Source organism: Colossoma macropomum, unplaced genomic scaffold (assembly GCF_904425465.1).
Source record: "Colossoma macropomum unplaced genomic scaffold, Colossoma_macropomum, whole genome shotgun sequence".
NCBI lineage: Eukaryota > Metazoa > Chordata > Actinopteri > Characiformes > Serrasalmidae > Colossoma > Colossoma macropomum.
In genome coordinates, this window is record NW_023494810.1 from 3,276,819 (window position 1) to 3,299,977 (window position 23,159).

Here is a 23,159-nt window from a genome sequence, read left to right on the forward strand (position 1 = left end):
GACATTTCATTTCAATGCATGCAAGTTATACGGCAAAACGATAAGAAGACCACTTGATGAGCTACAGTTACTAATTGTAAACCTACGTTGGATTGTGGGTGTTTCTGATAAAATGGCCAACAAGTACAGACAAAGACAAGTGTATCTGATAAACAGGTTACCCTGTGTTCCTTTGCATCATTCTATAATAGTGTGTGCGTCTGAATGCACATGCATCAAACTACAAGCTGTCAAGCACTCACTTCGCATTTGCTTCTTGATCTCCTTGGAGGGGTCCAGCCAATTCTGCAGAACAGAACAGAGAATTCACATCAGTGTTTGTGCTTCTGACACGTGGCTAATATGCAGCGCGCTGCCTTTGATTCTCCGTCTCTCGCTAATTGCATGGAGTGTTTCCGGTGGAGGCCTCTCCATATGCTTTAATTGAAGGGAAGAAGCGCACTCCTCTGCTCCGCTGAGAGATCCAGCGGGCGGGGATGAATGCAAATCTCAGCATCTGCTTTTTTTCGCGCAGTGCTCCCAAATTAGCTTCACTGCGCTTGGTCTATCAGTGCAGATCACAGCCAATCAACAGAAGCTGTAATGCAGCAGCAGCGACTTCATTTCCAATATCAGACAGACATCGCCCGCCTTCATAAAGTCTAAGCTTGGGCTTAGAAGATAAAACAGATTGAAATATAAAACAAATACACCGATCAGGCATAACATCATGACCACCTCCTCGTTTCTACACTCGTTGTCCATTTTATCAGCTCCACTTACTATATAGGTGCACTTTGTAGTTCGTTCACACCACTCAATGTCCACTCTATTAGACGCATCCGCATTGTTGGTCCACCCTGTAGATGTAAAGCCAGAGACGACAGCTCATCTCTTGCTGTACAGTATGAGCTAATCATCCTCTAGTCCTTCATTGGTGGTCACAGGACGCTGCCCACAGGACGCTGTTGGCTGGATATTTTTTGGTTGGTGGACTATTCTCAGTCCAGCAGTGACACTGAGGTGTTTAAAAACTCCAGCAGCACTGCTGTGTCTGATCCACTCAGACCAGCACAACACACACTAACACACCACCACCATGTCAGTGTTACTGCAGTGCTGAGAATGACCCACCACGGTCCATGGGGGTCCTGACCACTGAAGAACAGGGTAAAAGTGGGCTAACAAAGTATGCAGAGAAACAGATGGACTACAGTCTGTAACTGTAGAACTACACCTATATAGTAAGTGGAGCTGATAAAACGGACAATGAGCGTAGAAACGAGGAGGTGGAGCTATTTTAACTTTGAATGCAATCAAAGTGAATTAACCCATTTACTTAATTAAAACAAACAACACTGATTACCTTCTCCATGAATTGGCAGTGATTAGTTGACAATGTAGGAATGTACATTAAATGTTTATGAGGGGATTAAATGTTAACATTAAAGCTGCACTATGTAGGATTTGAGTATTTGGAGACCTCTCTGGTGAAAATGTGTAACTGCACACAACATGCAGACCATTTTGTAACATTACTTCCGGACCCCTTCCCCAAGCAGATTAATCTGATTATTGTGTGCTTGTTGAGAGAGCATTAAAAAAAGAACTCAGTCAAAACCTGGTGAAGTTTTCTGAGGATGTAAGTGAACTGTCTTCTACTGTCATCACACACTCTTCAGTATAACATTCATTTTGTGCTAAACACTGAGTCAAACCTTCTTTTTGAGCCTCTACGTGTTATCTTAATAAGTAATAATTAATAAGTAAGCTGTATGATGTGGTCCAAAAAACTCCCACCTGACAACTGTGACTTTTAAATCACTATTTTAAGCCTTACAAGGTGACTCACAGCACAATTTAGTAAAAAAAATAAAAAATAAAAAATAACGCAGCTTTGAAAAACATTCATTTAATTTTATTTCATTTTAAATCAACAACACGAATGGGTGGAGGAGCATATCTGAATTTGTATGTATGAGGGCCGCTAGGTCCACCGCTAAAAACAGCGGTGTTTGGGACCATATTCTCAGAAGACAACAGCACAAACACAACAATCTATCATATCAAAAGCAAGCAATAAGACAGAAAACTACACTCTCAGACATAAAGGTAGTAAACTGTCACTGGGGCAGTGCCCCTCTTGTCACTGGGGTGGGAACCTCAAGGCTCCATCTCAGTACCTTTAGTCAGGGAACATAACTGAACCATAATCCACTGAAATGATATGTTCTAAGCTGTACTGACTCCACACACCCCGTCTCGTCTCCAGGCTTTTATTTTACTGTTCTGTTTAAAACATTCGGTTATGAAAAGGTACAAATACGAACTTTTCACCTGGAAAAACTTATTTAAGGTTCACAATCAGACCTTAAAACCACTGTTGAACCTTTGAGGGAACATTTACACTGTTTGTACCTTGATGAACAAAAATGTACCTGAACAGAACCTTTATTTCTAACAGTGTATTCTGTCTGCATTCTCAAAGTGAAAGTGTGATGCATGGCGGTGTGAGGAAAATTATAGAGAAGGATGTGGTGGACAGCAGCAGCTTATGAGAGCCACCGAGGTGCATTCAGCCAAAGCTAACCCTGGTCATTGTGTTTGTTTTAACATGGGTTAGTAATAAGTGGTAAATATAACCTTAGAATTTTGGAGCATAGAACTTTCAGTAACTCAATCACTGTAAATTCCAGTCATTTTGTCAACTTTTAAGTTTTAGTGGTCAAATCATGATGAACATATTATTTAGCTGTTAGCCCCAGAGTATCAACAAGCTCTTCCGCAGGGTAAACACTGATATATTGAACATGGTTATATATGTGTTTATGATACCGGTATCTCTGTGTATTAATACAGACTTCAGTTGTTGTATATCAATGGCAGTGAGCACAGCCAACCAGATTTCAGAACCGGAACTGTTCTATCCATTTTTTATGTTTGTTTGATATCATGATGGCAAACTAGAGCACACAATTAGCAAAAATCAGCATGTGACATAAGCTGTCCTCACTTTAACCATGATCACAACTGTCATGACTATTACTGGTAGTGGTAACACGACAATGTTAAATTACTGAACAACTAATAATGTATAATACCTGCCATGAGAGGTTTATGACATGGTTATGTCAATGTTATGTGATACAAGTGTTACTTAAGCAATAGAACACGAGAGGGAGTGTGTTATTGCGAAATAACATCACAGCTGTGATTTGGTCACCGTAGATCATCACCGCCGTGATGTTATTGGCGATAACACACTCCTCGAGTGTTCTATTGCTTTAATACAACAGTTAAATAAATAAAGTAATAAATTAATAAACTGGGCCGTGAACGCGGCGTTTAATATGTTTTAATGTTCGCAGTTCCTTCACCAAATTATAGTTCCTTAACGAGCAGCTTGTTGCTACGTCAGAGTAACGAACTCCGCCCACTCGCTGCACAGCCGGCAGTTCGTTCTCCAGCTCCACCCAGACCAACTGACAGTTTGGGAGTTTAGTGTCGTCTCATCTTCAGAGTCTGACCAAATCGGCTGTCGGTCAAATGTGATCTTAAAAGTGTCCGTTTTCTGTTTGTGGCAAAGTAAGAAGTAAAAACGGTCAAATGGCTTAACAGCTGTCAAAGTCGTTGCTTAGCAACAGCGTCTCAGCGGAGTGATAGTGTTTGTGAAAAAATAACAGCACCGTTAGAACGCTTCTCGACCAATCAGCTCGCGTGCCCGGAACTAACTGTTGTATAACAAAATATAGTACTTTGGGATGTTTTAAAGGGTATGTATGCTTTGTTATGGTTCAAAAGTCCATTTTTATTGTTGAGCCTTACCTTTAAAACCGCTCCATCTTTGACTACTCGATTAATTCTCAAAATAATCAGAGGATCACTAATATAATAGTGCTAGCCCAAAATGTAATCAGCATTTAACCCAACACAGCAGTGTGCACACACTAATGTACTGTATTAAAAGAAGGGATTTCTCTTGCATTAGTCCAGCTTCACTCTCAGCTATCAGCAATAAATGCAATTTTATGAGCAATAACCATATTTCCCACTGAGAGATATATGGAGCTAGAGAAAGATGCACTTACCCACCTGCCTGTGAGACTGCTGAAACGAAATTATAAACACTACCTACTGATTAATCCTCCTCCCAGAGTGCAACAGTGTTTTCTAATTTTATGAGGATTTGGCTTTGGTCCAGGTAACACACCGACCTTCATAAACTCCTCTCTCAATTTTTAGTCAGTTCAAGTTTAAATCTGCCACAATGATTTTTACCCACTAGCCAGAGATGCAAATTTGACCTGACAAGTGAAGAGCCAACATCAAGAGACTACAGATCACATACACTACTAGCGCTACATTACTGTTTAAACAAAGTATGGCATGTCACCATATTCTCATGATATCTAATGCTTAAATGTGGCACATGGTGCATTTTTGCTTATGCAGTCACCTGGTATAGGTATAATCAATCAAGGATGCACTGATAACACTTTACCCCTTCTAATACCGATCCTTAAATGTCAGCCAAATTCCAAGCTTTAAAAATGTTTTATGATTTATATTTTATATGCTATTTTGGTAAAAACTGTGTTCTGTGCTTTTTTACTATCAAATTGTTTTTTATAAAATGCATAAAATGAGTTAAGAACATATTTGACAACTTAAATTAATGCAAATATTTTTATCATGCAAAACAGAACTGAACAATACAGAAATAAACCTGTGGTGTGTACAAGTAAACACATAGCAGCTTCTCTGGCTCAGCTAACAAGGTGCTAAATGTTGTTTCATGCCTGAATTTTTCAAGTCATTTGTCTCATATGAGCATCTCTAAGCATTAGACTCTGCTGGAGTTTAGTAAATATTACAGTCATTTAAGCTAACGGTAGCAGCGGTTGAGCTGCGAATATCTCGGCTTGACTGAAGCACCAGGCCATGAGACCATGCTGTTGTGTGATGCAGGACAAAGGGCTTTAGCTATGCTAAAGTCTAAACCAAGGCTAAGGGCTATCCCTCAATACCAACCTTGAATAACATTAACTCAGACTGTAACTGAACACACAGTGGGAAATGAGTGATTACTGAAAGAAACCTCACTCAGCCATTCAGCTAAAGGCATTAAGCTACGTTCACATTACCAGGTTAAAGTGGCACAATTCCAGTTTTTTGCTCTAATGTGACTCAGATCTGATGTTTTCAGAGCTGTGTGGACACAAATCTGATCTTCTCAAATCTGACCTGAGTCACTTTCATATGTGGACGTAGATCGGATACGTATCCGATTCATGGCCATGTGACTTTAATGTGATCCTCAGATCGGAATTCATGTGCTTTTTCCCCACTGCGTGTGACCATCATTCAGCGTTACCATGGCAGCAGCGTCGAACAGAAGTTAAAGCCTGTAAACGGTGGAAAAGCAGCTCATCTCACCTTTTTCTCCTTCGTCTCGCTCTAATAATGAAGCTGAGAGCTGATCAGAGTTAATTATCTTCTCAGCGAAGCTCGTTCTGCTCGTTAGTTTGTGCTGATGATGAACGTGATTCATTCACGTGATGATGCATGCTGATTTGAATCACTTACCTAAACGAGTGTGAACCATCGTGTCAGAGAGATCAGATTTGAGCAAAAAAAAGGATTTGAGCAACGAGGCTTGTAATGTGAACGTAGCAGGTTGGATTTGAAAAGATCAGATTTGTGTGTCCACACAGCTCTGAAAACATCAGATCTGAGTCACATTAAGGCAAAAAATTGGATTTGGGCCACTCAAACCTGCTAATGTGAATGTAGCCTCAGTGTATTTTGTTGATAAATTGTGTTATCTGGCTTATTTTTTGACATACCAGTGAAAATCAGCCACTGTCATTGCCTTTTCACAAAATACTGCTGTGGCAGATTTTGCCATGAGCATTTTCTCTGCTGCTGGTCAATCTACCAGCAGCATTTTGAACACTGCAGACATGAAAGGCTTCATATACTGTCGTGCATGCATGCACCGTTACAGAGACATACAGAGATGGTGTCGATATCGTTGCAACCCTGATCAATAATATAAGCTATGTACTTTTTTCACAACTATCCTGCTACCCCATAGAAAATTCATACCCCCACCGGTCCCACTGAATGTGTACCAATTCCGCAATTCACTCTACATTGGCGCAATTACAGCTTGGCTAATTCATCAACATGCTTAAATACCTTGATGCGCACTGAGCATCTATTATCTGCCTGGCTTCCTTGGTGGCTGGCCAAAAGCGAAGAACACTCAATTATCAGCAAGCTGGCTTTCTCCCTCTCCTCTCCGAGGCTAAAGCGCTGATTATTCCTCCTCTGTCTTCAACAACACAGTCACATATCACAGTGGAATAATAAATGGAGTGAGTGCTTTTCCCCCGCTTGGCAGGAGATTGATATACTTTGTGATGGCTGAGAAATTGCATTTCAATCGCCTTGGTTCAGTTCAAATGTCACAAAAAGACATGTTGAACAAAAAGCTGCCGTGTTGAAGTGGACGCCTTGTAGGAGAGCGTAACGCTCGATCTATTGAACCCTCTCAGACTCCATACTTAAGTATCCCAAATGGCAGAAAACGATACATTATCGAGTAGTCGCCTGACATAAAACAAACACCCTTACACAAGCGAGATCCGTCAGGAAGTCAGATGAGTTTCATGACTGAGGCTTCAGCAAAGGACGAGTTGAGCTAAAATGCATTAATCAGTCTTTAAACAAAAAAAACCAACACCTGGCAGCACTACTGGAATCTGGCTAACTAATCTAATCCTTGCCAATGGCATAATTACGCCAAATTGCCTCTTTCAAAAACAATTACCCTGTCCCCTCCAGACTCGAAATGCACCGTCCCGCAGTGAATAAACAAGCCTTTTGAATGCATCACATTTCTGCGTACCATAGGAGGTCTGTCTGTTCCCCCACTGCTTCATCAGATGTTAACTTTAAAATGACCAAAGTTTAGACCTGAATAGATGGTGTGTGCATGCAATTGACCCATCCTTGCTCTGCTATTCTTTCTCAGCACGTGTTGTGAGAACAGACAAGCTCAACTCAACACAATGGGAAACTGTATGGATCTCTGTTTACAATCACTACAGCAATACTGAGTTTTTTGTTTATGTGGCGATGTCACCGAGCTGATCGAAACCAAGCAGGTTAAAAAAGGCAATCGTAAATGCAAATGTTAGCTTGATTACCCGGCAAAAAAATACAGCCACTCCATCCCAAAACTATCAGCTGTAACATATACAACACATAGAAAACTAATATCTCCGGAAAGTGCAGCTAAGAGGACTGGTAGCTTATTGTGAAACCTGTTTTATTCCCAGCAGCATTGTTGTATTATTACTGCTGGTATTACATTCATTATACTGTATTGGTTTGTTTGTTTGTTTGTTTTTCTATTAACCCCTATGTGGCGTTCAGGTCTGTTGGACTCATTTTCAATGTTTACCAAAAGAAAAAATGATGCAATTTATTATTATTTCAGCCTCAGATTCTTGTTCTTTGCTCATTTTCTGTGAAGAACATATAAAATAACCCATTTTCAGTGTCTTCACTCTGTTCACCCCCCACACATTTATATTACACATGTGGTGTTGGGTGAAACCGCAGGGCGTAAAAGTGTGGAGGTGCTGTGGAGGTGGAGAACATAGACAGGCTGCTGACTGGCTGCAGCTGCTAAAGGAGAACCCTACACTGGCCACTTGTGATATTTTAAACATCTGGTATTTTTACATAAACTGTTATGGCTGTATTGATTTAATAAAACAATAATGCGGTGGGTCACCAGACCACTGAGTAACAAACACACCAACACCACACAAGGGATAACCAGTGGTAAATTTATGGGTACTATGTGGGAGGGGAATAATAGGTGGCTGGGTGCTCCACTTTGTTGCTATGTTTTTTGTTGCCTACTATATTCGATATTACATTGGAGCTTTATTTTAAGAAACAAAAACATTTGATCACAAAAAAAGCAAACAAATGTAATTTGAAATTTATGATTTACTCCAAATGTACAGGACTATGCAGAGGTCAGAAGCCACCCTTCATTTATTTAATTTCCAGTCAAAATATCTGTTAAGTTATTCATTTTTCAGTGTCAGGAGAAAACGCAGAAAACATGTACTGAACAGAAAATTGCGCCAAAGCCTCAACAACTAAAATGAATATCAAATATTAGCTAGAAATCTGCAGAGATCTTTTTCACACCTTCAAAGTTCAGTCTTAGAAGTTTGTTGTATTTTCTGCTTCTCACAATCCAAACAACGGCATAAATTACAATTTTAGACTGGGCGGTCCACAAAACCTCACTCCACATCTCAGATCTCAGTTTTAGTGCAAATGTTTTGCTTTTTTATCTACTTCCTTTCTTTCAGTAACAGCTTCTTAACAGCTACACATCCTTTCAGACCCATAGCGCTGAGTCGTCTTCCCACAGTGGAAGGATGGACAGAAACACCTGTGGATGTTTTCAGATCTGAAGCAGCTTGATTTTCTCCTCTCTCTCAGAGATGGAAGCTTTAAGTGCTGTTTATCTGATGGGGCAGTTTTGGTGTCGACCAGGTCTTCCAGGTGGTTGTTAGGAGTTCCGATTTCTCAGTGACTTTTAATCATTTTTTAAATTCTCGTTTTGAAAACCCTTGTTTTTTTAAGTTATTTACCTTTGCCTTTCCTCTTTCTCAGGCAAGTGGAGCGTCTTCTATCTAATCACCTCAGAAACTTCTCCTTCAGCCATTTTAGATGCACACGAGAAAGAAAGGCACAAGGCATGTTTGGATGTTACAGTAGTTGATTGTGTGAATGTTTGTTTGAAGAGGAACATCAGTGAGATCTGAGAGAAACTTCTGTTGGGTGGACAGATTTAACATTATGCTTAGTGCCGGAAGATTCCATGTAATTTTCTGTTAAATATGTTTTCTGTTTTTTTCTGACACTGAAAAATAAATAACAAAACCCATTTTAACTGGGAATTGAATAAACAAAAGAGTACTTTTATACTTTTATAAAGTACTGTAGGTATTTTAACCAAAATGGGATGAATAAAGAGTGATGAAGCACAGACAGGTCAGTTTAATATCAAAGCTCGCTTGTCTTTGAAAAGCTTTTCTAACCTTTTGGCTGTCGGAATCACGGAAGGTCAGTCCAAAGTAGTCCTTCTCCAGCAGGTTGAGGTGTTCACACACCAGGTCCATCAAAGCTTGCCCCTTGCAGTGCTTCTGTAAACACAAACAGCAGAGAAGTTCACATCAGATGCATGACCACAGCAGACTGACCGCCAGAGCACAGACTGTGTTATACATTAGGGATGTGCCTTTTAACCAATATTTTCTATTTAAACATCCACAGTTTCAAACTAACAGTATTCAAATATCCAAGCAAGAAAGTATTTTATATAGTTATCAGTAAAAAAAAACACATAAGGTTTAAAGTTAATTTATTCTGTGCCGGTAGAAGCAAACTTTTGGCTAATTTAGTGATGTAACACGACAGAACTGACCAGACGCTCGCAGATAGAATTGGAAAAAGAGGCTTTACTGGTTAAAATGTGATCCAAACTCATTGTCAGGACACAGGCTTGGGTCAGATCCGAAACAATCCAAACATACACAAAGACAAACACAACAAAGCAGGCAAACAAGATCAAAAAGGGCAAAAAGGCAGAGTCGAAAATCCAGAAAACACAGTCCGACACACAAAAGGCAATACGTGAAAGAAGCAATACCTCACAAAGTGCTGACTAAAGCCTAGCTTTATATACTAACTGCTCTAGATCACCTGGAAAAACAAGACAGGTGCAGCATATTAGTATTCTAGTCAAGGAGACCAAGGATTGGTTGTGGATGGTCAGTCGTCAGTCACATGATCTCCAAGGAAGATCTGGGAGTTGGAGTTCACTAGCTGGTCAGATCCGGACGGATGCAGGACAAGTGATTTATTTTTGTGTTTTTACACAAACATACTAGATTGTCATCTTTTTGTTTGAAACTTAAATCAGCTGCGTGCTTCCCAGCAATCTCACGTCAAAATACAGGATAATACACAATTTATTTCATGTTTGTATTCCAAACTATACATGCCTAAATCAAACACCTGATTAGTCAAACAGAGTTGAGGGCCATATTCTACATTACTGTTGTATTCCAGTCTTATGCAAAAGTTTGAACACCCCCAGTCAAATGACATTCTGTTGATTTTCTACCTGAAAATAAGTTAATACATCATTCACAGAGAACACTTCTGCATGTTTTAATTCACTATACTGTTTATTTGCTAGCATTGTTGCCTCACAGCCAGAAAGGCCTGGGTTCGATTCCCCAGCCGGGCGACCAGCGTTTCTGTGTGTGGAGTTTGCAGGATCTCCCCGTGGGTTTCCTCCCACAGTCCAAAGACATACAGTCGGGACAACTGGACACACTAAATTGCCCCTGGGTGTGAATGTGCATGTCTGTCTGTCTGCCCTGCGATGGGCTGGCGACCTGTACAGGGTGTTTCCTGCCTTCCACCCAATGACTGCTTGGATAGGCTCCAGCACCCCCTGCGGCCCAGGAGGATAAGCGACTTAGACAATGTGTGTGTGTGTGTGTGTGTGTGTTTACTTGCAGAATTAAACATATTGGGGAAAAAATAAAACATAAAACAAACAGACTGTAAAGGCACATTTTATATGTTAAACTAATTAATATAAATTCTGCACTAAAACTTGCAAAGAAATTCCATTTAAGTTTGTTCTCTGTAGAGGATGTGTTGACTTAAAAAAAAAAAATCATGTAATTTGATACACATAATTGCATAAAACTGTATTTATAATGTTATGATGATTGTGTGGTTTCCTGTAACAAAAAAACAATTAGAATACATTTTTTCATGACCATTTCCCACCATTAACCTTTAAAATTATATGTAAGGTATATATATACGTATATGTAGATAATCTCTGTTCTGATTGGCTGCCGTGTATTGTGCCTCATTCAAAAAACAAAAATCTGAAACACTCTTTATAACTTCTATGTGAAAGGGTGGGGCTAAGCTGCAGTCAGCTAAATAGGAGAATACATAAAACGTAAATGAGGTGGTCTGCATGACATCTCTAAAATAATGAATTAAAAACTGCAAAAAAGCTGTTTTTGCAGCTTAGTTTCAATTTATCGTTTTAGTCTTAAAAAAAAAAAACGACAAAAAAACCTCCAAAATCGTGATGTTGAAGTTAAAAGTTCTTAACTTTCAATGCAAGTTAATGAACATTTCTATTGGTCTATTCATCATGATATTTTCACATAATGTAAAGGACATTTGTTGTTTTTTTGGACAGTAATACTATGTATAGTACAAACTGGGGAGTAAGGGTGTGCTTTGAAATGTTAACAGTGTTTATATACTTATATTATTTTCAGTGAAGTAAAACAAATTCAGTTTTTCATGATACAGAACCTTTAAACTGAGATATCCACTTATTCAAATAGCCATGCATGCCTGCTCCTAGTAAACAGTGCTGGGCGCTCTTTTGCACTGTGTGAAGTTCGGAACATTATGAATTTGTCTGAGCACAGTCATAATGTGGACGGCCCAGACCACATTGTTCTCAATTTAGTATGACTTTTAAAAGAAGGAACATTTTAAAAGGCAAGAGTGGTGGATTTTCCAATAACTGCTTTCCACTACATACTGTAGAAAAAGTGCCAACAAGAGAGCACTGCCAAAAAGAGGTCGCTTATATCACCATCTCTGAAAACAGCCACAGTCGTGCTTACATAATAGCTAAAAAGCCAGGGCCCGGAGATCCTCTCCACTGTGACTGTAGCTTTAATCATTTCTGTCTCTGAACACTCTCCGGATGTTCCCCCAGGGGCGCCGAAGTCATAGAACGGAGTACTACTCTCTGGCTTGCAGGAGACACAAATGTGCACACACACACTCACAAACACAAAGGATTGTTTTTTATGCTGTGTGAGGACATGAAGTCATACCATGCACTTATGTATTACACAAACCTCGGCTTTAAAGAAGGTGTAACAGTTTGTGACTAATGAAATCAGAGGGCAGGGATGAGTAAAATCTGTTCAACCTGTATTAAACTGAACACATAATATTTGATGTTGTACCCTTTGGCTAATATTTGCTTATTCCAAATTTGATGTTATCTTACCAAAAAGTCGGGACAGGAGCATGTTTACCACTGTGCTACACCACCTTTCCTTTTAATAGCATTCAATAATCGTTTAGGGACTAAAGATGCCAATTGATTCAGGTTTCAAAGCAGATTTTTTGGCCAATTTCCAGTTATACAATCTCCAGCTGTGCAACCATATGTTGTTGTATTTTGCCCTTAATAATGCACCACACATTCTCTTTGGGAGAGCAGTCAGGACTGCGGACAGGCCTACCTAGCACCCACACTCTGTGATTACACAGCCATGCTGTTTTAATAAAAGGAGAATTTGCCATTGTCATACTGAAATAAGCCTGGACATCCCTGAAAAAGACGTTGTCTAGAAGGCAGCATATGTGGTACCTTTACAGATGTGTAAGTTACCCATGTCATGGCCATTAATACACCTCGATACACCTCTATACACCTTTAGAAAACGGATCTGGTTGGCTAAGCCGTGTTTGAAGCCGTTGTAAAATCCACAATATACCACTCCTATGGCCACCTTACAACAACCAAGTTGTATATTTATCATATTTTATGTTGTCCCCCACTTGAGGCTGTGCGTTACCCACGGCCTCTTGTGGCCTATTGCTTTACTATACCATGACAGATCCTGGCATTTGCACTTCACGCTGGTAAAAATCTGGATTGTCCTTTTCTTCCTTGGCACAATCTTGAATTTGTGGATGCAGTGATGGACGTTTTTTATTGACAACGGGTTACTGAAGTATTCCCGAGTTCTCGTAGTCCATGTGTTGATATACGTCACACAAGCATGCTGGTTTTTACTGCAGTGCCCACTGAGGAACTGAGGATCACAGCCATTTGGGTGCCTTTACATACAGGGATGTCTCCAAAACTACAATAAAACCAGCCCAAAAGCATCACAGGTCTTCCTAAACAGCAGGGATGGGGATTTTTCTGTATAACCATCCTTCTTTTCATGCCAAATCCACCTTGACTGTTTATTGCTAAAAGTTCTTCCAAAGAGTTTGCTGGCAAGGAGGCGACATCTAGTTGCAGTTTTGGAGACAAAATGCTACCAGCACCTGTTAATCTCCAACAGTGATGCTTTTTGCAGAGAAACGTTTGCCTCTCTAACCATCCTCCTCACTGTGCGTGGGTGCAGAATACGCTTACGTCCTCTTCCAGGCAGGGTTAGCACAGGCCTAGTTGTTTTAAACTTCTTAACTACTGATGTAATATTGGATATGGGCATTTCAGGTGCAGGGCTGGGTATCGTTTGAAAATGTTTGATATCGATACCAATATACTTTCAATTCGATATCGATACCATAACGATACTTTTTTAATACCTTTTTTTCTAATTGTGACAAAACATTCAAAAAAGGAATAAACATTATTATGATTTTCTTTTTCTACTGCATACCAGGCAAATATTAGTGTGTTTGAGGGCATATCTCTGGATGGGGGCTGATACTTCAGATTTAATGCTTCGTCATCTCTCTAAAAAAATAAAAACACAGAGAAAAGCGTATTTCACAAAGCACAAACACATTACTGTAACCACTGTTACAGGTCTGACATAGCGGGATAAAACAGATAATCTACCCTGCGTACCCCACCGAAACCTGGGACATTCAACAGTCGAAAATGGCTGCAATCCTTAACAATAAAACTGGTTATCGCTCTGTGCCGTTCTTCCCTCCTCTCAACTGACATCCTGAGCTTTTCTGCTAAGTGAAAGGGGTTGTTTCTCCGTGGGCAGCCGCATTAGCACGAGTAGAACTGGTGGAACTGGCCCTGGCACTGCCAAAGCCCTCACCACCAACATGAAAACAATGTGCAAGAAGCGAACAGGGCTCATTTATGAAACCTACGAAACATGAATTATATCAACGTTCAATTATATCAATGTTCATATAGTGGCTGAATTGTAGCCAGCTAGCTAGCTAATACATGCTAGTTTTATGCTAACATTTAGCTGAATCCTAACTGGCTTTCAACGCTGACAAACAGCAAAGTAATGAGCTCTAGTTTTCTCTGGCAAAGCGAGAAAGGAGACCAGTAGGCTGTTAACTTACTTGTTGGTATTTTATCATTGGAAACACTGGTGTCTGAATGTGGTTGTAATATTTTTATCCCTGATTCTCTGATGGCGAAGTACTGCTGTTCTTCATGCAGTTGAAAATTCTGCAGTTTTCTTGATGGAGATTAATTCCATCTGTAATCATATGTTTCATCAGATTTGATGCATCTTAAGGGACTTGTTTCATCTGGAACTGTTCTCAGTATCCTTTTCGAAGTAGAGCCAGACTTTTGACCTTATCTACATATTTAGCTGTGTGCTCTCTGTGTTTCTGTGTGTCAGGGAGCCGGTCGCGTTTTCTTCTTTTCTTTTTTTGCATTAGTAGTAAGGTTAACTCCAATAATCCCTCGTGAATTGCATTTTATGCAAAGTATCGAAAATGGACACCAATGTTTTTGAGACTTTTCGGTACTCGGTAGTACCGAGATGTTTCAGTCAGTGTCTTTTTGGATCAAATTTCGGTACCCAGCTTTATTCAGGTGTGCAGCTGTTTTTTAAAGCCATTGCCTGATTTATGAGGGTCAACACTTTTAATTTCTTTTCATTTTTGTATTATCTAATCTTCACCATGTTGATGAACGAAGAAAATTCGGCCTCAGTGACACCTCATATTTATTTCCCAGTGAAAAAGAAAACTTGGATGACTGCTTAAAAGTTCCCGAACACTGATCTGAGCTTAAAAAGTGAAAAGTGCTTTTTAAAAGTTTCTAGGGTTGTGAGTAATTGACACATGTGGCTTTACTAAATATGTATTAATTAATAAGGGTGTTATTTTCTTAAAATACATTTACTTTAATTAAAATTTATGAGGTTTATATTTGTCTCATATTTTCAGTGTGAGATTGAGCCAATTAACCACACAGACATTTTTTATGACCTGCTTTACAAAGTCAGGACAATTTTGTTGCTCTTGATATTTTTTTTTTTGAAAACAAACAAACACACACATACACCCATGCACCACACACAAGCTGTCTCAGAGCGGCTCAGCTGCTGATGCTACTGATACGGCTGCTGCTGCTGCTTTCCAGGCAACCTGTTTCCGTAGTGACGGTGAAACGGCCGTTGTCATGGAAACAGATGAAGGGTGTTGTAGCTCGGACGCTCACGAGGAGAGAAGTTCTCCTCCTTTTGCTTCATTAGGATTGAGGGGGGCACTCTTAATCTTTCCTTTCCACTTCGCTGGAGTAAAGACATTAGTAGGCTGCAATTTCATCATCCAAATAACGAGCAATTAACCAGACGTAGGACCTATTCGGTCCGAGCAGGACCTGATTGAGATAAATTATATTGGAGAATTGGGCCAAAAACTCAGGTGTTTTGATGAAGGTATTCACATAATCTAGCAAAAGTTAACTATGTTGGTAACAATAATGCCAAACAATCTTTAATCAGGTCACATTATGGATTCATCGCCACCGCTTTTTCAGTATATCGCAATATAATCCATTACTGGTAATCTGTCCATATTGTGCAGCCGAACATTATCACCTGCACACCTAGCTAATAGAATACACAAGCAGCATGGATGAATCACGAGAGCAGCCCAGTTTTCTCTGAGCATTGCTCATTTTCTCTGAACAGCACTCTAGCAATGCTTCCTCTGCGCATTAATGAGCACGTTCGCCACTGACTTAAAGGGCATAAGACCACTCAAAGATGCTTCATCTCCTTTTCTAGACCCCTATTAAGTCCAAAAGAAGCCAAGGAACCAGAGCTATGCTGAGAGGAAACTCATTTGCCCTGGAATCGGCTCCTAGGGCGAAAGTTGACACAAAGTACGGCATCGCTTTGCCCAGGGCTGTTATTATCAACTGCAAGTCTTCAATAGGGCACATTTAATGTCTATGTCTAACCCTATCATTAATGACACACAGAGGCCAAGGCCCCTCCGAAGGCAAAAGGCACAGGTGACGATTAATACAATGGAGCGGAGCACAGCATGAATAATAGGCTTTACTTTGTGTTCTGTGATTAGTAGGGAGAAGAAAGAAAAGGGGGGGTGGGGGGATTCACTGAACCTGAGCAAACCTTATAAAAATGCAATTACAGTGAGAATGTGATAGTCCAGTGCAACTTAAAATAGAAAAGCCGGGAAGGTTATAATCCTATTACTCTTATTGGAGGCGCACTGTAGTGTATAACAAAAACATTAATTGGGCCATATTTCCAAATTATGTTCTAAATGGCAATTCATTTCACACATAGCCCCCCACCACCTTTTTTAGGGGCTCAAAAGTAGACGATTTGCTGCTCAGTTGTTTCATGGCCAGGTGTGTTATTTCTGTGTAATTTCATTATTTTACTTATGAGTATGCAGATAAATGCTGATTTCGAGAGTGGTATTTGCATTTAGAATCTGTTGCTGTTAATTTATAATATGAAGTCCAAAGAAGTCCAAAGCAAGCCATCATTAGGCCAGAAAATCTAAACAAACCCATCAGAGAGATAGTAAAGGTAATAGCAGCAATATAGAAGGTATACCACACGATGTAAACCATTGGTGAGCCTCAAAAATAGTAAGACCAAAAAGAAAAACATCTAAAAAGCCTGTCCAGTTCTGGAACATCTTATGGGCAATAATGGACAGATGAGATAAAGGTCAACTTGTACCAGAAGCGTATGGTAAAGATCATGATCCAAAGCATACCACCTCATCTGTCAAGCATGGTGGAGGTAGTGTTATGATGTGGGTAGGGCTGGGCGATAAAACAATAACGATAATTATCGCGATATAACTTTTCCTCGATAGAGCGATACGACATGTTCGATAAATGTTCGATATAATACACCATTCTCACACTTCCACGTTCAGCAAAAGCCCTGGTGGCGTTTTCTACTGCAAGGAAAGCGACACTACTCCGCTGTCACCAGGAGAGGGCGCACTTCCGAGTTTTTCTACATGATTAGAGAGGAAGGGGGCCACGAGTAAAATGAGTATCGCGGTATGTATCGATATCGAACGATATGAATTTTGTTTATCGTGATAACATTTTTGGCCATATCGCCCAGCTCTAGGTGTGGGCATGCATGGCTGCCAATGGAACTGGTCCCCTTGTATTTATTGATGAGGTGATTTCTGATAAAAGCAGCAGGATGAATTCTGAAATGCAGTGCTAAAATGCATTGAGCTATATTTTGCTCAGATAAAAGTAGGAGGACTGTGTATGAAAATAATTGTAATTCCTACACCGCTGACCTGATTTGGATGTAAATACCCTCAAAGCTGTACCCTTTAAGATGAAAGTCTGCATTACAGACCACAGACCACAGGCAAAAATGAGCCATAGTAATCTCAGGCATATGTAATCTTGACATCCATTGAACCTTGCATGTTCTCTGAAAGGCTATCTCAGAGTTTATGTGCTATACAAGACAATCTTCCACCCAGCTATAAGTGATCCTAGGACTTTCCACTAAGTCTGCCTCAACTGAGCACAGCAGTCCAGATGGGCTATAACGTTTCAACAGTTCAGTAAGAAATGCAGAAACTAGGCCATAAAAAGCTTTAAGTGTCACAAACAAGACTTTGTACTGCAACTACTGCAGTCCTTTAAAGTTCATAAATAAGATTCATTCTTAACTTTTAAAAAGACTGAAATGTTTTCTTCGTTGTGTAAATGCTGACACACATTCTAGTATCTTCCTCATTTCTATTTAATGCCGCCTCTCCTCCTCACTCATCGTTTTATTAGATCATAGTGCAGCTTTTGATACCATTGACCACGAGATTTTAATCCAGTGTCTTTAATGCTGGGTCGGCCTCTCAGTCACAGCTTTAGAATGGTTTAAATCATATTTAGGTAATCGGCAGTTCCTGGTTTTAATGGGGAATCATTAATCAAAAAGATTTTGCATTTCTTGTAGAGTCCCTCAAGGTTCAGTTTTAGGGTTTTTGCTTTTCTCTTTGAACATGCTCCCTACAGGTGATGTCATTAGGAAACATCAACTTTCACCCAGTTATACATTTCCATTCCTTCTGATGAGTAAGAGTCTGTAGACAAACTGACCAGCTGTGTGTCAGATTTTTCTCAGTGGATGTCGCAAAACATTCTACAATTTAATCACAAAAAAAAAGTAATTAAAACTCAACATCTCCAGCTATTTATCTTTTAATTTGATCTGCGCCATTTTCTTATATGATTCTAAATTAATACTTTTAATTTCTTGTATTACTGTTTAACTTTATCCATGTAAATGTCTGTAAAGCACTTTGAGCTGCCACCGGCATGAAAGGTGCTATATAAAAATATATTATTATTATTATTATTATTATTATTATTATTATTATTATTATTATATTGGTCTCTACAATAATATTTCTCTGTTTGCTGTACCTAACAAGGACAGCTTGTTATTCCAGTCTTGCTAGGTTAAATTTACTGACTGTTCAGACTTGTATGCCTTAACCATTTTCTGCAGACCCCCCTAGTGGCCATTCCACCAGGAGAAAGCAAACTGACTCAGATATTTGAATGAATATAATGAAATAAAATATTTTTTCCACATAATTCTGATTAACTAGGACACTGTTGGCTCTCTATGTGCGAAATGCTGCGACTCTGTGTTGAACTGCTAGTGAGCAACGAGGGGTGAAAGGGGAGGGCTGAGAACCCCCTGCTGTGAAAACAATCCACACCTCTCCACAAAGACGACCGTGTCGGGATTAAACTGCCACAATAAAAAAGCATTTCAACAAAACAAACATACTTTTATAAATGTTGATGTGTTATGGCTGCAGTAAAAATGGGTTTAAACAGTGTCCAATGCTACTAAAATATGACCTATAAACCAAAATATTTTGTTTATTAAAAATCCTTAGGGCGCCAATGGTCACTTTGTGATGATGTCATATGGTTGCACTGGATTCAGTCCTAGCTCGCTGTTCCTCACTCAATGGACAAGAGAGAGCAGCCACTTGATGTCGTGACCAAAATGGCAATGAAGTAGAATAGGAATTTTGTTTATTTTTAATAATAGATAAAGTATTTTACTTGGTTTATCTATACAATGTATTTTAATAATATTGGACATTTATATCATATTGAGGCCGGCATGTCTTTACAGTCAGGGCTCTCTATAAATCTCGTTAGTCCAGCAGAGAGCAACAAAGGAGTGAAGAGAGGAAACGCTATGTAATATTTTGTGCCAACATCATGCAGTGCGGCTGGCAAAACACAATATTTTCGCAAAGCTTACAGCATGTGACAAGCAGCAAAAAACTGACGTGCTTTGAGGGCAGTACTGATGCCGTGGTGCGGTGCTGTTTGTAGTTTGCCATTTTTAGGCCGTCACAGTATCCATTGTATATGCAAATCTATACCATGACACATCATACCAGTCACCTTGCATGTTTAAGGTGGTAGTAACTTCAGGCTCCTGCAGATGCACGAGGATGATCAGGCTGTAAATACCTGTGAGGTGTGCGACGGGATTCATAGATTGAGAAGAGGTGGTACAGTGCAGTGAATGTCTCGTTTGATATGTGGAAAATGGGACGTAAAGCAGATGTTAATGATTGGCAAAAAGGAGTGATTGTATTTGGGCTGCCAAAGGCCACAGTGTAAAGGAAGTACCTGCATTTGCAGGTGTTTTACAGGTCGACCAGCAGTGGCAAAAATCCAAGCCTACAGGAAATTCTCACCAGCATTGGGGCCGAAAGACAAAACTGACGCATAAGGACCGCACGGCTTCTCTTTCAGGCAAGAATTGTTTCTAGTGGGGGCTCCCGAGTGGCGCAACCGTCTAAGTGTTGGCCCCATCTTTAGGAGATCGCGAGTTTGATCCCTGGTGATGCTACAGCCGTCCGTAGCCGGGAGTCCAAGAGAGCACAATTGGCCTTGCTCTCTCTGGGTGGGTAGGATGGCCCCTCCCTCTACCCCCATCACTCAGCGCGATGCTAGTCAGCGCAGGTGTCTGTTAGCTGACCTAACAGATCTGGCGGTTGGCGCTTTCCTCCGAGTGTGTTCGGCTGTCCAGTGACGTTGCGTGAGCGGCAGTTTGAAAAGATGCGGTGGCTGGTTTCACAGGTCTCGGAGGAAGCCTGTGTTAGCCTTCACCCTGCTAGTGCTGATGGTATCGTGTGATTGGGGGAGTCCTAACTAGCGGGTGGAATTGGAAACGACTAAACTGGGGAGAAAATTGTGTAAAAATCAAAGAAAAAAAAGAATTGTTTCTAGAAGTCAACGAAGGTTCTTCACAACCAATTTCTGAAAGAATTCTCCGCAGGGAACAGTATGCCATGAACATATGGAGCAGAGCGGCACACAAGAGGCCTTTGCTCACTTCTACTCACAAAGTTGCCCGGTTACAGTGGACGAAGAGACACAAACACTGGACTGTTCATGACCGGAAACGTGTTATCATGTATAATATATATGCCATCCACAAAATCTGGCCAAACTGCACAATTATTTGATGCAAGAGTGGCTGAACACTGATGTCACCTACATCCAGAAACTCGTCCAGTCCAAGCCAAATTAAATCACAGCTGTTATTCATGCTTATGGAGGTATTACAGGTATTAGGTATGTTTCAGTCACAGGTGACTAATTTTTTGTCCGGTGAGCTTATTTATAGTGATATAAACAAATCCTTGCATGGTAAAGGTGGTAAGCGTGAGTGATATGGCATAAATATAATACCATAATACTTTGGTTTAACATTGTGACAGGACATAGTGTAGGATATACAATACGCCTCATGAAATATTTAATTTTTTAAGGTTTGTTAACAAGTTGAAATGGAAAAATGCACCAGCAAAAAGTTGAAAAAGATTTTTTTTAGTTCAACATTTGCAAAACCAAACTATTTAAGAAGAAAAAGAATGAAACAACAAACAAACAGTAAAAATAAATTGTTACTATGCAGTTTATGCTGTTATTGTACACGAGTTGTTGTTGTAATTGCCTTACTTATGTTCAGTGTTCTAAAAGTGCTGCTGATAACCATCATATTTTTCCATATGTAATTTTTCACGAGAACGATAAAACATCATCATACTCACCCACCCCTGGTTCAAAGACCTGCTAACAATAACATTCCCAAATACTCTATTTTCCCCTTGACTGAATGTATCTTATGAAATGCAGCAAATATAGATTTCCAATTTCTCATACACACATATACACACACGCATTGAGTGGGTGGCATATCGTCCAACCATGCACGGTGCTCTGTATCTCCCTGCCTCTACAATATAGTTTATGCTTAACATTATCCCTGATGCAGTCTGCCAGGCTCTGATTAAACAAGACAGGCCTCGTATTAGATTATACTGGGCCTTTATGAGGCTGCTGATTACATCAGCTGGCTACAATCATTCTTATATGAGAGTTTCTGCAGAGGCCCATCAGAAAAAGGTTATTGTCCCTGTGCAAAAAGCCAACCGTGAATACCATTTGTTACGGTATCTTTCAGGTCTAATAAAACGGCGCAAAGCACAATGTCAGAGTGAAGCATTAGGCCTGACTTATTTCCTGAAGAAATATCACCTCGTTCAGTAACACTGTTTACTTTTAATGGTCAATGTTTTTAAGTGTGAAAACAGAAAAGATGCAGGGATTTTAAAGGCATATTAATAATAAATGCACAGTGTTCACAAAAAAATAAATAAATAAACATCGAGCTTGCGAATGCTTTTGTTTTCATTTAATTAGAGTCTCTATTTATTTATTTATTTGTTTATTTATTTATTTATTTGCTTGTTTAGAATCTCCATTTATAAATCCTTGCGAATTACATATTTGGTAACACTTCAGTAAAATTACATTACATTTTACATTATAATGCCTTTGTAACTACTACTTTACTAGGCAATAACTACTTTATTAAGCAATACTACTTTATTAAGCAAAGAAACGACAAACAAATGGTAACAGATGGTGCACTAGGGTCATATGAAGCCAGTTAATTATAGCTATAGGCTTGAAAAGTTAGTTACCAGCTGTTGGCTGGACAGAGCTTAATAGTGGACACTTAAAATGTTGTGCAAATGATTCTGATGTAAAATCCACAAAGAAAACTCTATTTCGCTGTAGTAATTGCTTAATAAAGTAGTAATAAGCAGCCAGTTTATGAGTAGCAACTAGGTTTATAAGCCTTTATAAAGGCAGTCCAAAGATATTATAATGCCCCCCTATACTAAAGCTACCATAAATGTTTAGAAGTACATTTTTTAAAGTAATTTAGCGAAACAAGGAAAGTTTTTTATAGAGAAGTGAGAAAATTAGACACATTTGACACATTACAAGCTACATTACAGCTGATTTTAAGATATAAGATTTTAAGATTAAGATTTGACCATAAAAATAAATATGGGTCATTAAAAGTGGATCAGTATACAGTTGGCTCTCTCTGTAGTCAGTAAGCTTAGGTGAGAAATGCATTTTTAATGTAAATAAATGAATAAGAATACAATGTATGGCGATGCAGAACATAAAGAGCCCAGCAGAAAATGTAATGCAACTAGTTGCATGCTGTGAGCTGACAGATACACAAAGCAGTTCAAACTCAGAGGAATGCAGCACATTCAGTTACTCCACTAGTAAACCAAATAAAACAGCTCGTGTTATTTGATCTATCGTGTCGATCTCTCAGTCTGCTATCATGTCACCTATTTAACCATGAATTTTGAGTAGCATTTTTATCATCTTTGCAGAATTTTAGTGCAGTGATAGCTGTCTATAGTACTTGACGAAGAAAACCAAACTAAAAGGGCTAAACGAGTGTGGGTGAAAGACTGGCTACTGAAAAGAGAGAAAGGAGTTTAAACAGTTGTTATCGTTAGTTGGCTTGTTCACTAAGCTGGTTAGCTTTGAGAAACTCTCGTTTGTTTCTTGGTTAACTGACAAAAAAACTGCCAACCTTGAATAAAGTCAGAAGTATCTCTGTTTCAAGTGTCCAAACAGGCTGTCAAAACTTTTAATTCTCTTGCTTATCAAGTTGACGTCATTT

At 39.5% G+C, this 23,159-nt stretch overlaps 1 protein-coding gene across 4 annotated transcripts in view; it reads right to left on the reverse strand.

Moving 5' to 3' along the window:
- Window positions 1-23,159, reverse strand: part of LOC118800052 (band 4.1-like protein 1) — a 182,832-nt gene that overhangs the window by 58,055 nt on the left and 101,618 nt on the right. For all 4 annotated transcript variants that reach the window (XM_036560200.1, XM_036560198.1, XM_036560199.1 and 1 more), the window contains 2 exons: window positions 9,117-9,221; window positions 243-285 (listed from right to left, as the gene is read on the reverse strand). In XM_036560200.1, the coding sequence (XP_036416093.1) occupies window positions 243-285; window positions 9,117-9,221 (148 nt within the window). The remainder of the gene's footprint in view (window positions 1-242; window positions 286-9,116; window positions 9,222-23,159) is intronic.